The following is a 14,045-nucleotide window of genomic DNA, read 5'->3' on the forward strand; positions in this document are numbered from 1 at the left end:
ATATATATAAGGTTTTAAAAGGCGAAAATGGAAATTGAGGCGTTTTGTCTAATCGAGGCGATGCGAAAGCCTCAAATCGCATCGAGACGTAAGCCTCGAATTTAACTAAAAAAAATCATAAAAATAACAAATATCCATAAATATGCAACAATAATCAACTCGCAAACTTAGTTCATCACAAAAATCATAAAAAACACAAAATAAGATAGTGCGTGAAGTCTAGAAGTGAGAAATGCGTTAAGTCTTTGTCTTTGTCTAACACTTTTTTTTCTTTTAAATACAACTTTAATCCTTGAGTCTTAGTCTAACACTCTAAACGAAACTAAACATATCAATTCAAGCCTTAGTTAAAAATAACTAATCAGCAATTATAAATAGCTAATTTCGTTTTTGATAACATAAAATACTAATTAAAAATACAAAAAAAAAAAAAAAAAAAAAAAAAAACAAAAATTACAACATAAAAAAAAAAAAAAAAAAAAAAAAAAAAAAAAAACCAGAAATTACAAACTAAACTCAATAAGTATACTATATAGTATTTATAGTTACATATTCATAATAATAATATATACCATAAAACAACCGAATGAAGTTTTATGGATTTCTCGTCCATCTGAAACTTGTTTTTGTACTTTTTCTCTGTTTCAATGAAGTTTTATATTAACCCAAAAACATAACCGAATAAGTAATATATAATATTAATATAACATAGAAAGAATAACAATAAAAAACTAAAAGCATTACCTATAAAGAAAAAGTAAAATAAAAGTTAAAAGCAAGACCAAAAGAGCTTAAATCATTCAGCGGCTAAAAAAAATAGTGGAGAGAGGAGTAAAGCGGGGAAAAAAATTTCAGAAGAGAAAGGTTGCTGGACTACCGCTGAGCAGTCGCCGGACTGCCGCTGCTCCGGTCGTCGCTGCTCAAGTCGTCGGAGAACAAGAAGATGGGGGAGAAGAGGTCGAGATTTTGGGTGCTGGGTGTTAAGATTTGGCCTTTGACGCAGAAGATAGGGTTTCAGAGCTTTATTTTTGTTTTTCTCTCTTCTATTGGGCTGAAACTTTGCAATGGGCTGACTGTCAAAGGAGAAAAAACCATGGAATTTAAAAAAAAATCAGGCCCAATTGCCTGTTTAACTGAGGCTTAAGCCTCAAGGCGTTTACAAAGCATAAGTTCTGCATAGAGTTCTGATAATATAAAGCCTGCTGATTCTGCGTTTAAAATTTGGGTTGAGATGTGATTTTATGTGAAAATTTTTTACTGTAATAAAAAAATTAAATGTGATTATTTATGAAAATTTTTTACTGTAAAAAAACTCAAATTCTAAACTCGAGTAAGCGAAATGAACGGGCCTAAATAACTATTTTGTCCCCCTTCATAGAATTATGCATTTTTCAAAGCATAAGTTTTATAGAGACGATGAATCACCGCAAATCCTAGTGAAAAAAGCAAATGCAAATCCCTTTGAGAAAAATAAATAAAATAAAAACAAAAACAAATGCAAATTAATTCATCAAAAATGAAAATTTCTTGAAAGCCAACTACATCAGAAACTCTAGAAAATTTCTTGAAAATTAATTCATCAAAATCTCTTCTTCTTCTTCTTCAGAAGTTGCACATTCTAGATGAGTGCCATAACTACCGCATTCCCGACACAAATAAGCCCAACAACCCTCCACAAAACTGCAGCATCACATTAGAACTCATCATTTTACCACCATAAGAATTTATATATTAACAGTACTAGTAAAAGTATTCCAACTCAACTTCACCAACTATGAATTATTAACACTTACAAGCTTAATTCAACATAAACACTGATCAAACCTGCCTTGTTTTGAGGCCATTTTTCTCTGGCCAAAATTCCCACTAATAAAAAGGGGGGAAAACATAATTTTTCTTTAGGAAAAAAAAAACCCTCCGTAATTTAAATCCTTAACGTGTTTCTCTTATGGTTTCCAAAGCAGGTTTCCAACCTCTGCAATGTATATAGCCCCTCGGACGACTCAGAAATCCGTTGTGGGGCGAGATATTGGTGTCTTTTGTTTCCCTTTAGGATTTTCAGAAACTCCTAGTAAAATTCACAAAGTGCTTGCTTGACCACTTAATCTTGTTGAGCTCAAAACAGTATTTTCATGAACAGATCATTTCAGACAAACTTTGACTCAGTAAGTAGGACTTCTTATTGAGAAAAAGGAAGAAAAAAAAAAAACCCCCGAGAAAAGGAGAGAAATGGGAAATACCTGAAACGGAGCTGCCGAAGCAAAGAAGAAGAAGAAGACTTCCCGAAGGCCGATCCGCCGAGAAGAAGGAGAAGACTTCCCCAACGCCGAGAAGAAGCAAAGAATAGGGCGGAGATAGTCCAGAGAGTCCAGAGAGATGACGGAGAGAATAGGACGGAGAAGAAGAAAAAGAAGAAGCAAGGCCGCAAGAAGAAGCGGCGGTGGAGCTGTCTGGAGACCGAGCGGCGGCTGAGCTGTCTGGAGAACAGGAGAAGGAGATAGCGGCGTGTGAAAATGAGATTAGAAAATAAGTAGAAAAGGAAAACCTAGCTTCAGAAGAAATGAAAAAAAAAGTATATATTATTAAGTCGGTAATTGGCACTGTTAATCTCTAAATTTTTTAGTAAGTGATAATTTTATTCTTATTTTTATAATTTTAATAAAATAATCTCTAAACTCTTTACATAAGGACAGTTACGTCCTTTCTGTTTATTTCTGTCAAATCTCATACGGAAAAAGTCAGGTGTCCCTCACATGGCGTCTCTTTCATTTTAAAAGACGGTTCAGTTTATTAATTTAAATTTTTAATTTAAATTAAGATGTGATATTATGTGAAAATTTTTTATTGTAATAAAAAAATTAAATGTGATTATTTTTTAAAATTTTTTATTGTAGTAAAATTTGAATTTTAAATTTGAATCAGTGAAAAGAACGGGGCCTTAAATGCCCCCTAAGTCCATTCTGCAGATCGCATGCCAAATAAAACAAAAACAAAACAAAAACAGAAAACCAAATTGAAAAGAGATAGGGGCAATCTACATAGCGATACGACGATACAATTTGAAATTCGTATAAAATTAATGGATTTGAGTTTATCATAAATAAGTCCGTGTTAAAATCAGGTCGAACCCGTGAAACACGATTAAATAACGTGTCATTTTCAGGTTGACCTGTTGACCTGCAATTGACCTATCATAACTCGTTTATTAAACGTGTCATATTTGGATAACACGAATACACAACTCGTTTATTATCCATTTTATAAACAGATTCAAAAGTAAGTTCAGAAATAGGTTAACACAACATATTTATCACCTATTTTATAAGCATGTTCAAAAATAAGTTCAGAAATAGATTAATACAACCCATTTATCACCCATTTTATAAACGGGTTGACAGGTAATTAACGAGTTGACACGACACGTTTATGACTTGTTTAATAAACGGGTTATTCATGTCGTGTCGTGTCAACCCGTCAATATACAAGTCGTGTTTGGGTTTTGTATTTCGACACGATTAATAAACGGGTCGTGTTCGTGTTAGACGTATTCGTGTCAACTGGGGGGGTCAACACGGCACGAACACGACTTGCCAACACGAATTGCCACCCCTAAAAAGAGAGATGCCCACTTTCCTCAACAACATCAACACATGTCCATGGCCATTGGATATCAAGTATCAACTCTTTCTCCTGGTGAATGAGAAAAACCTACTGCAAATCTTTGGAAAAAGAACTACGGCAAATCAAGGGAGACTAAGAGCCACCGCTGTCACCGCACGAGCTTATCGTTGTTGGGAGACCGTCGGTCGAAGCCCTGTCGCATCAAGCCCCTATCTCGCGTTCCTTGTCGCGACCTCACAGGCCGTCGCCATCCATCACCTCCCTCGTGAGCCCAGGAGTCGCCGATCTTGAATATTTGTCACCTAGATATCTCTGAGCCTCCTGCCAATTCAATATCAGACTGTAGCCACCTCCCATCGACCTAAGATCCTCAAAAGGCTGCTATGCATATGCATAAGTTGGTCACTTTCTTGGCCCAAGTATTATTGTTCGAAATTTTCTTATTTGATCCTTAACGTTTGATTGTTGGAGAATTTCTTCTTCACATTGTTCTAATTTGAGTCTAATGGTTTGAATTTCAATATGTTGTTTAGAAATTGTCATCGTTTAATTTGGAATTAGGTTTTTAGGACCCGTTTAATTCGTTGATTTGAGTTTTTAATTCGAATTAAGACGTGATTTTATGTGAGAGCTTTATACTGTAGTAAAAAAGTTGTATTTAATTATTTCTGAGAGTTTTTTACTATAGTAAAAATTGAATTCTAAACTCGAATAAGTGAAATGAACGAATCTTATTTCTTTCCTTTTCAAATTATTTTATTTTTTAATTATTGGTCTGGTAATTTTTTGATCGATCCAATCAAGGCCCTTAGGGCATTTTTGTCTTTTAATTAAAAAAAGAAGGCACATGATGTTCACATGCAGAAATCTATTAAAAATTTGACGAAATTTAATGGAAAGAACCAGATTGCACCTGTTTAAAAATGTTAAGGGTCGTTTTGTTAAAAAATAAATTAAGGATCAAACTGTCACTTACTAAAAATGTTAGGGACCATTTCTGCAAATTACCCTATTAAGTATTAACTATTTTTCCTTAAAAAAATATAATTGTAATTAGGTAATAAACGGATTGTAATTGTGTTGTGTATTCGTATTATTTAAATATGACACGTTTAATAAACATATTATAGCGGGTCAAATGAGGGTTGGCGGGTCAACCTGAAAATGACACATTATTTAATCGTGTTTCACGGGTTCAACCTGATTTTAACCCAAATCTATTTATGATAAATTAAAACCCGTTAATTTCATGCGGGTTTCGAGTCGTGTCGTCGTGTCACTATCTGAATTGCCAACCATACACAAAAGATAGGGTTTCAGAGCTTTATTTTTGTTTTTCTCTCTTTTATTGGATTGAAATGCTGCAATGGGCTGACTATCAAAGGAGAAAAAGCCCCATAATTTTAAAAAAAATCAGGCCCAATTACCTGTTTAACTGAGGCTTAAGCCTGAAACGCCTCAAGGCATAGGCCTCAAATGAACAAGGCCTAAGCCTCACTGGAGGCAATCAAAACGTAGCCTCGAATCCTTAAGTGAGTGCCTCAGTTTAAGGCGTGCCTCAAGGCATATGTTTTTTTAATCCATGCATTAAGCCTCAGTTGATGAATCTGTTTTTTGATAAAAGTTGCTATATGATCAACATGTGTGCTATTAAATATGGAGTTGAAACTTTGGTATTAACGGCGAGTTAAATATATGGATTTTTATGGATAAAAAATAAGCTTATAGTTATTTAAATATCTATAAATATGTATGTAATTTAAGTGTCATATTCGATGACGAAAAGTTTTACAAGATAAAAATTTTAGTTGGTTTAGTTGAATATCCAACTATTCATGCTAGATTATATTTTTGGCAATATCAAAGGATAATGAAAGCTCATGTTATGACTTATGAGGTTGTGTTCTTTTAGTTTTCTTAAAGAAATTATATCTAATAAGATTTAAGGATTTTAATTAAATATTTTAGTTAGATGGATTTTCTTTTAAGAAAATTACGGTCATATAATGAGTTAAGCACTTGCTTTTGCTTTGTTAAGTTATGGACAAGGTTATTAAACTTCAAAGAGTCTTCCTCAACCTTAAACCACGTTTTTCAAAAATAATAGGCCAGATTTTGATTATGAGTCTGCGATTAAGATATAAAAAAGAAACAATATTGATTCCTATTTTTAGAAATTTGTTAACAATTCTAGAGTGTTGTAATACTCTTAAAAGGATTTGTAACGCTCCAATTAACGGAAAAATATTTGCTAAAATTAGGTGAGCAACTAATCATTATGCGTGAATCGAACGAAGTGTAAGAAGCTTATGTTTGGGTTATATTAATGCTTAAGGTAAGTAGAGTACTCACATGTAGCACAAGTGATGCTTACGATTTACTTGTGACCCATGTTTGTTATTCTATGTAAGAATACCATGATCGTTTATGACAATATGAAATGTGAATATAATTATGCCTTATGTACTATTTTTATTGTTTAACATGCTGCTTATGATTTCCATGATTATGAACATGATATGGAAACATTTAACTTCTTTGTGAATGTTTTATGCGCATTTGGTTACAACGAATATGTTGGTTATGCCTGAATGAAAATATCTAATTGTACATGAGCATTAAGGAATGGAAGCATATTTTATAGTGATTATAAGAATGCACATGACGTGGTATACAAAATGTTAATATGCTTAATTTAATTATGTGAGCATCTAAATAACGTACTGATATATGAAATAGCATGGCAAGATAGGGCACGATTTTGTTGGCATGACGTTTGCTTATGAACATTGGCATATAGTAAGATATGATTAGTTTTTCATACCAGTGGGCACTGCTGGTTCGTTAGAAGACCTAATATCATAGTTATAATTTAAATAAGTTTGCTAGATTGACTTTATGCACTTTGATCCTCGATTCTAGATCCGGCGACTCTAGTGGTCATTGGATCTGTGTTTAAGTTACGGTGCCGAATTCCTTGAGCCTTGGCCGGGCAAGAATGGATAAAGCCCCGTGAACACCTACGTTACCGCTTATGTGAATGCCAATGGATTGTCACTCGAGTATTATAAGTCAGCCACATGTAAAACAGTCAACTCGAGATTCGGCCTCGAAGAGGTCCGAAAATGCTAAAATAGTGGCTGGTCGTAAGGGGACCGATTTGGATAGCAACTTTACAGTTTATGGATAACTTTAGAAAATAACTCGGAAACTCGATCTAGAGTCAAAACTGCATCTTTTTCACAGTCGCAGTTTTGTTCAAAATGTTGAAATCTATAAGATTCCTATAAAGGAGAGTCCAAAATCCAACTCTAAGGGGTCCATTTTTCAGTTCAAAGTAACCTGAAATTTTTTTTTCTTCAAACATAGCGTATGAAAACCTAAACTAATCTATGCTTAACATACATACACCATGACATTAATATTAAAGGAACCATAATAAACATCAACATAGACTTATTGCATGCCAAAATCTCAAATCACCGTATCCTTAAACCGACATAACCATAACTTAATCTTGCTTAAGAAAAATAGAAGAGAAAGGATTAGAAATTATACCCTTAAAGACAAAGTTTGGTTTGCCTCCTCCTAGGACTCCTTGGCCACCTTCTTCTTCTTCTAATTTTGGTTTATGATTTGGGATTAGGAGGGATGAAGGAAAATTTGAGAGAGGGGCTTAGGGGAGACCGGTTTATTGTGTAGAAAAAAGGAGAGAAAATGTGTAAAATCGGCCCAAAAATTGGTAATTAGACTAATGGTATCTTATTTATAGACTTTTGATTAATCTCTTCTTAGCCCTTAATTAAGCCTATTGAGCTAACTTTATTAGCAAACTTTTTCGGTTAAACTTGCCAAATTATGGCCGGCCAAATGGAAGAAGGAAGAGATAAAAGAATCTCATGATTATTCGTCACCTACCACCATCAAATCATATACCATCTTATCTTTAACCTCTTCTCCCTAAGATTCGCTTAAGAAGTCAAAATTTATATTGACGGTAGGGGATTAACTTAGCCGTTAAGAATTTAATTTTTTGATAGTTCCTTTTCTATTGCTTAATTGCAGTCCGACACTAATTTTTGAATAATTTAATACCGAACTAAATTCTTAATTGCGTAACATTTTGGACTATTTCAAGTTTTAAAATTATTTCTAGACTAAATAAATTCTAAATTTAACTTATTCTGCATTATATCTCATAAAATGACATTGTTACCGACCATGTTAACTCCCGAGCTCGGATAGCAATTTTTGTCGCATAACTTAGATTTAACTGTTAGGCAATTAAGAATTTTCTCGAGTGTTAAAGCATTTCTCGTCACGCTACTAACATTATATTGTGCTCGAAAATTCTTATAATTAAAATTCTCGAGCCATTCCCATATTGAATTTCCCTCCGCCTTGAATTGTGGTGAGAATTTATTAGCCGGATTACTTGTTCATAAAATGTGAATTTAATGTAAACTTTTCCATAGAATTTTGGAATTTTATTATAAATTCCATAAATTATTCAGTCAAAAAAATATAACGTTACACTCTTATAGGAAAATCCTCGAATTAAATACATAAATTACGTTATTTTATTTTAAGATTTTCTCAGTCATTACACTTTTACTTTAGATTGCATGTTATTGTTATTGTTACCTTTTGGTTTTGGATGACTGTAATATTACAAGTTATATGGACTTTATTTTACTTTGGATTGCATATTGTTGTTGTTACTTTTTAGATGACTATAATATTACTGGTTAATAGTTATAGACTTTTACTTTTGACTACATGTTATTATTGTCTGTAACTTAAGAATGCTAATTATAAAGGATGATACGCATTATGTAACATATAATTTTATTAATTATTAAAAAAAAACACACTAACAGCCCAAGCCACAGTACAACAGTCCAATCTGATCCGATAGCATCTTACAAACGATCTAGTTTGGTCTGGATTTTTTGAAACCGTTAATAATGATCTAATTTAAAAACTTAACGCCAGACAGTGAACAACTCTACCCCTGATTATGCAAGCAAATAAACATTGGAAGAAATCCATATTTAGTCGTTTAATTATCCAATTTAAGTTGTTTCATTCAAATTTATTAAAAGGGGAAAAGAAAGCAAGCCCAGTTTTGAATTAGGGTGAATGGGGAAGTAGTTGGTTTTGGGGAAAACTGAGCCAATAATTTTGGGTAGTGTATAAAAATGGCTAATTCGAACACAAAATTCTGAAAATACCCCCCACTCTTTCTCTTTACATCTTTCTCTCTACCTCTTTAATGGAGATGAGCATATGATGAACAACATTGGGACGTCGCCTTTCGCGAATTAAAATCTCAGACACCGTGTTTGACAATGACACATATCTCCTCGTCCAAAGGAGAGATCGCCACTGGTTTTACAGTGCCCTCATCTAGCGTTCAACAACCCTTAGCCTCGAGAACTTATCAATGACAACATCTCTAAATTCTTTTAATGAAATGACCTTTTTGTAATAATCTTTGAAAATGGATTATTTCTTCAACTGAAAGGGCCTTTAATTTTTATTTAAATTACATGTAAAAAAATGCTAGTAACACTTTTTTTATTATTTTCTGCATTCACTGTTTAACACATAAACTCTATTAGTATATATATTATTATTTAAATAAAAAATGAGATAGTGTGGGCACTTGTTAAACAGTGAATGTAAAGAATAACAAAGAAAGTGACAGAAAAAATAATGTTAGTATTTCTCTTATATGTAATTGCAAATCAAGGAAGACTACCAAAAATAAGCCGAATAGCTATCATGCCAAGTTGGTAGCGGTAATCAACCGCTACCTAGCTGGTGGCAGTACTCTACCGTGATATTGAATGTAGTCTGTTGTTTTACCAAAAGTATCCGGCTATACCATGTGGTTGGAAAATCTTATGGTTAATTTGTTATTCCAACTAGGGTAACAGGATGAAATCTTCATTTGAGTGATTAAAAATATCGTTGTTGAGAGAAGCTATCAATATAATGTGAAATTAAAACTTAAAATGGTAAGAACATCCAACATAGATAGCATTTATATTTAATAGATCTAAAATATATGGCATAAAAAAAAAAACAATCAATTTCTAAGCCATTTTTCTTTTCGACATTATTTCTTAGAAACTTGCAAATAGTTGCAATACAATTTTGAAGCAAATTTCTTGATATTAAAAGCAATGTCAAAATTGCACCAATGTACTGAATGTAATGTGCTAATAATAAAAAATAAAAATAAAAAAAAATAGTTGGAAAGTTCGTTTACATTAATAGGCAATCTTCAAGTTACACCAATGTAATCCAATCAATTTCCTTGATATTACAAAGCAATCTCCAAGTTACACCAAGATTCTAAGTCCAATGTGTGCACAAGAAAATTAGGACTATTATAAAAAAATTTATTGTTTCTTTTTAGAATAGCAATGTCTTAAATTCAGTATTTTTTTTTTGTTTTTTTGTAAAGAATAACAAAAATTCAATCATTTGTATAAGAAAATTTTACATTTTTTATATTCTACATTTTGAGATCATTAATACCATACGTTTTAGAGGCGTTATGCTTTCATACTTTCTAATTGTTACCTTATGCTCAATGCATGCTATAAAATAGAAAATAACCTAATTTTTACATTTTTTCTTTCCATACTACAAAGCCCTATCTTTGTAATTAGGTCAAAAAAGAACTTTTCCTTTGAGTCTAATACAACAACAATGTATGAATCACGGATATTAATTATTATTTTATTTAGTCATTTTTCTCTTTCTTTTCTTGAATACTATATAGTATTTTTACCTCTAGTCCGAAGCTAATAACAGGAAAACCTTTCTATTCTTATATTACAAGTACTAATACAAAAATTATAAAAATTAAATAATTTATAAAGTCCTTACCTTTATACGACGTCGTATGGCTAGGCCTTGGTCCTGTACTCTATTAACAGCAAGTATCTCTCGTCTGTCTCTGTGTTTCCGCTCTCTCGGTTTATTTTTCCATAATAAAGAAAAAGGAGAAGAAATAAGAATGATGGGGATGGATTTTTCGTCGACGAAACTGTGAAAAATCATCATCAAATTCTTCTCACGGATTTTCCAATAGAAGGGTCTTCTTCAATACCTCCATGGATCCCAATTCCCGAGCTTGTTTCTTTCTTCTAAATACAAGGTTCTCGATTAATTTCCCTCTTTCTTATTTCTTGGCAAAACTTTTATTTATTTATTTTTTATTTCAGGATGTTATTATTGTTATCAGGTTCAATGATTGATATTGTTTATTTGGTCCACAAAGCCCTAAAATTTGTGGGGTTTTTATGATTTTTGAGAAATCCCCTTTTATGGGTTTTATTCATTTGCGTAAAGAAAACTTGGGTTATTTTTATTTTCCCCGGATCTTGATATCTTCGAAAACCCACAGAGGATGGTTGTTTTTCAGAAATTCCCTGTTCCCTGTTCTGGGTTTTCATGATTTTTGAACCTAAAGAAACTTGGGTCATTTTTATTTGTCTGAGTTCTTTTTTCTTATTCTATGTGGTGCAGTGGGATTTTGGTTATTGGGAATTTTGGAGAGAAACAATAGTTATTATCAGAGGACCCTTCTGAATTGTCTTTCTCATTCCTTTGCAATTACAATAATGGGGAATATTATGAGGGAAGAAATAATGAGCCTGGATTTGAACCAAGAGCCTTTGAGCCAACCCCAGAATTCAGTTATTGGACAGATCGAGGAATTTGTGATCACACATGGAGTGGTTGAAGAAAGGGTTAGAGAGACAGAGGAGGTTGACTCCGGACCACCAATTGTTCATGTAGGAGCTTTAGCACATGTATCCGCGGATACCCGGAACGAGGGAGGGTTGTTTAGTGGGGATAATAACTCCATTGAAGCTCAAGAAAGAGTGATTGGGGATGGAAAATCAAACAAAATGAATGGTGCCCATTTAATTGCCAAGGCACTTGGGATAGAATCAGATAAGGTTGTGGCTGGATGCCCAGAAAAGGGTGGTTTTTTCGATTGTAATGTCTGCTTTGATATGGCCGTGGAGCCTATACTAACATGTTGTGGTCATTTGTTTTGTTGGCCTTGCTTCTACAACTTGCCTTATGATCACTCGGATGTGAAGGAGTGCCCTGTTTGTGGAGGAGAAGTGACGGATGCGGGTTTGGTTCCAATTTACGGGAATGGTGATGGGAACTGCCCTCGTAAGCCGAAGGACTCAGGATTGTGGACTCCTCCTAGGCCACGGGCTCAGAGGGTTGAGAGCGTGAGGCAGAATCATGCTAATCGAGGGCGGATTGAGGAAAGGATTCTGCGGCTTACTGACATGATTGGAAGGATTGGAGAGAGAACTAGCTCATTGGCTAGCCAGATCCGCACATCTCAGCCATCGCCTTCCAACGAATCGTCTGCCAACCAATACCGCGATGCCGTTAGGATTTCCAGGCTGGTGCTGAGAGCCGCTTCCCTTACTTCCCTTTCGTCAGCGCTGAATTCTGCAGCGGATCCCGAAGAAAGGTTGGCCGATGACCTAGAGGCATATAGCAATGATCATGCGGGAAGAAGCAGCAACAACAATCAACAATCTCTGCATGTTGATGCGTTCGCCGATGCAGCTTCGGTGTTTGCTTCTACTGCCCTAGCAGATAGCGAAAGCTCCGATATTGCAGCTGGAAGTAGCTCCGCATCGCTTCATTCGGTTTTGTCTCTTGGGCTTGACATCAATTCTCCTGTTCCTGGATCAGAAAATCAGACGGCTAATAGAGAAATCGAAGAAACAGAGTTTTCTTCGTCTGCTTCTCGGACAACCCCTGTTGCTCGAAGAGTTCCTGATGATGAAATTCATGGAGTTCAACGTGAAACTAGAAGGAGAAGGTTGAGGTGAAAATTTTGTTCCATGCTTCATGTCATTTTACTATAAGCTTCTTTTCCTTTTGCTTTGATTTTTAGGACTTAGAACTCTTTGCTTCAGAATGGTGATTACCAGTAAAGAGCATACTGTATAGAGGATCCTCAAATATGTTTGGACCACTAATAAGAGCAAATAAAAGCATGTGAAAAAACTGGTTATTTCCATTTTGATATTGGTACATCATGTAAATGCTACTAGTAGCCTGTATTTCTTGTACATTGTTCTTAAATGGTCAGATAAATGCAAATAGTAGCTTTTACACTTTCTAATTGCCAAGTATTTTCCAGGATTTCGTTACTGCATTTGGTTTGGTTTGGTTTGGTTTCTTATCTTTTTTTTCTTTTTCTTTTTTTCCTTTTCTTTTTTTCTTTTTCTTTTTTTCTTTCTTTTGGAGAATGTGAAGTTTTATTGAACAAGAAATGAAGGAAAACAGAACAATGTCCTGGACCAGAGAAAGAAAGCTCAAAATTATATTTTGACGCTCCAATTTTCATCAATACAATAGATTCACACACTCTTTTAGTTGTCATGGAGGAGAATTCTCTGGCAGGGATTGGGGGGAAAAATGAAAAACAAACATACAAAATAAAGTATGGAACTGTTAAATTTTCGTCAAATTTAATTAAACCGTTAGACGTTTCTTAATTTGGTATGATTTGACAGTGCAAAATTGTATTCGTAAGATCTTATATATATCCTATCACATTTCTTTTGTGCACTAACACACAATTCTCTCTCTCGTTTTTTTTTTTTTTTTTTACTTGAATAGAATATAAATTCAAACAGGTACATCACATTAAAAAGCTGAATTAAGGACTATCCAAAAGTTGAGCACTCCTCTGAAACATAAACACTCGAAGCCTTGATAGATTCGATTGGCTACGAATCATGTTCCAACATTTGAGTACTCCAACACCGTCGCAACTTCTTTCATTGTAGGTCACTCCTCTCCATTCAAATCCAAACATCTCCTTGCAAGGTTTGCAACAACCATCATTTATTCTCTTGAGTCCTTCAGAACTTCATTATCAAGTATTTCAAACAAAAGACCCTGCTCCGTTGAATCCATGAAGAATGTTACCAAACTTCTTCCTGTTTTTCATCCTGTTACATGAACCACCTTTTCTCCGGTCAAAAGCTCAACCAGAACAATACCAAAACTATGAACGTCACTCTTTTCGATGCATTGGCTTGAGCGGAAGTATTCTGGATCCAGGTAGCCAATTGTTCCATGTACCATTGTTGTCATCTGAGTTTGGTCTACATAGACCAATCTTGAAGTTCCAAAATCCGCAACGTTTGCTCCATACTTTCCATCTAAGAGTGCGGTTGTCGACTTGATGTCTCGATGAAAAATGGGAATGATGCTGCAGAGTGCAAATAGGATAGAGCTCCCGCAACTTCTATTGCAATTCGCGTGCCATTTCCCATGTTGCTCAAAATTCTTTATTTTGGGTAACAGGCCGAGAAAGGTTTCCAGTAGAATCTAGCGGATTGTGGGGGGGGGGG

The 14,045-nt window shown here is 34.3% G+C and overlaps 2 protein-coding genes and 1 pseudogene across 6 annotated transcripts in view; 1 reads left to right on the forward strand and 2 right to left on the reverse strand.

Annotated features, from left to right (window-relative positions):
• The window catches only part of LOC21393472 (60S ribosome subunit biogenesis protein NIP7 homolog), a 10,668-nt gene extending 8,130 nt beyond the window's left edge, over positions 1-2,538 (reverse strand). For 2 of the 4 annotated variants that reach the window (XM_010100926.2, XM_024167461.1), the window contains exon 1: positions 2,241-2,538. The gene's annotated coding sequence lies outside the window, so the exon portion shown is untranslated. Of the gene's footprint in view, positions 1-877; positions 1,039-2,240 lie in introns of those variants that run through there. The other 2 variants (XM_024167462.1, XM_024167463.1) reach the window with 1 other exon arrangement.
• Positions 2,539-10,663: 8,125 nt separating this feature from the next.
• On the forward strand, positions 10,664-13,695 carry LOC21393474. Of its 2 annotated transcripts, XM_024167457.1 has the most exons (4): positions 10,664-10,795; positions 11,167-12,505; positions 13,306-13,322; positions 13,476-13,695. In XM_024167457.1, exons 2-3 carry the CDS (start codon positions 11,262-11,264, stop codon positions 13,310-13,312), a joined length of 1,251 nt encoding a protein of 416 aa, XP_024023225.1. In that variant the 5' UTR covers positions 10,664-10,795; positions 11,167-11,261; the 3' UTR covers positions 13,313-13,322; positions 13,476-13,695. The 2 variants fall into 2 exon arrangements, with proteins under 2 accessions (XP_024023225.1, XP_010099230.2); XM_010100928.2 differs by having other exon boundaries at positions 13,306-13,695.
• The window catches only part of LOC21393476, a 4,894-nt pseudogene continuing 4,325 nt past the window's right edge, over positions 13,477-14,045 (reverse strand).

The sequence above is a fragment of the Morus notabilis genome, unplaced genomic scaffold (assembly GCF_000414095.1).
Source record: "Morus notabilis unplaced genomic scaffold, ASM41409v2 Scaffold1764, whole genome shotgun sequence".
NCBI classification, from domain to species: domain Eukaryota; kingdom Viridiplantae; phylum Streptophyta; class Magnoliopsida; order Rosales; family Moraceae; genus Morus; species Morus notabilis.

Excerpts from the sequence above, each read along its gene's own strand:
- LOC21393474 (XM_010100928.2), top strand. The coding sequence starts at position 11,262 with ATGGGGAATATTATGAGGGAAGAAATAATGAGCCTGGATTTGAACCAA.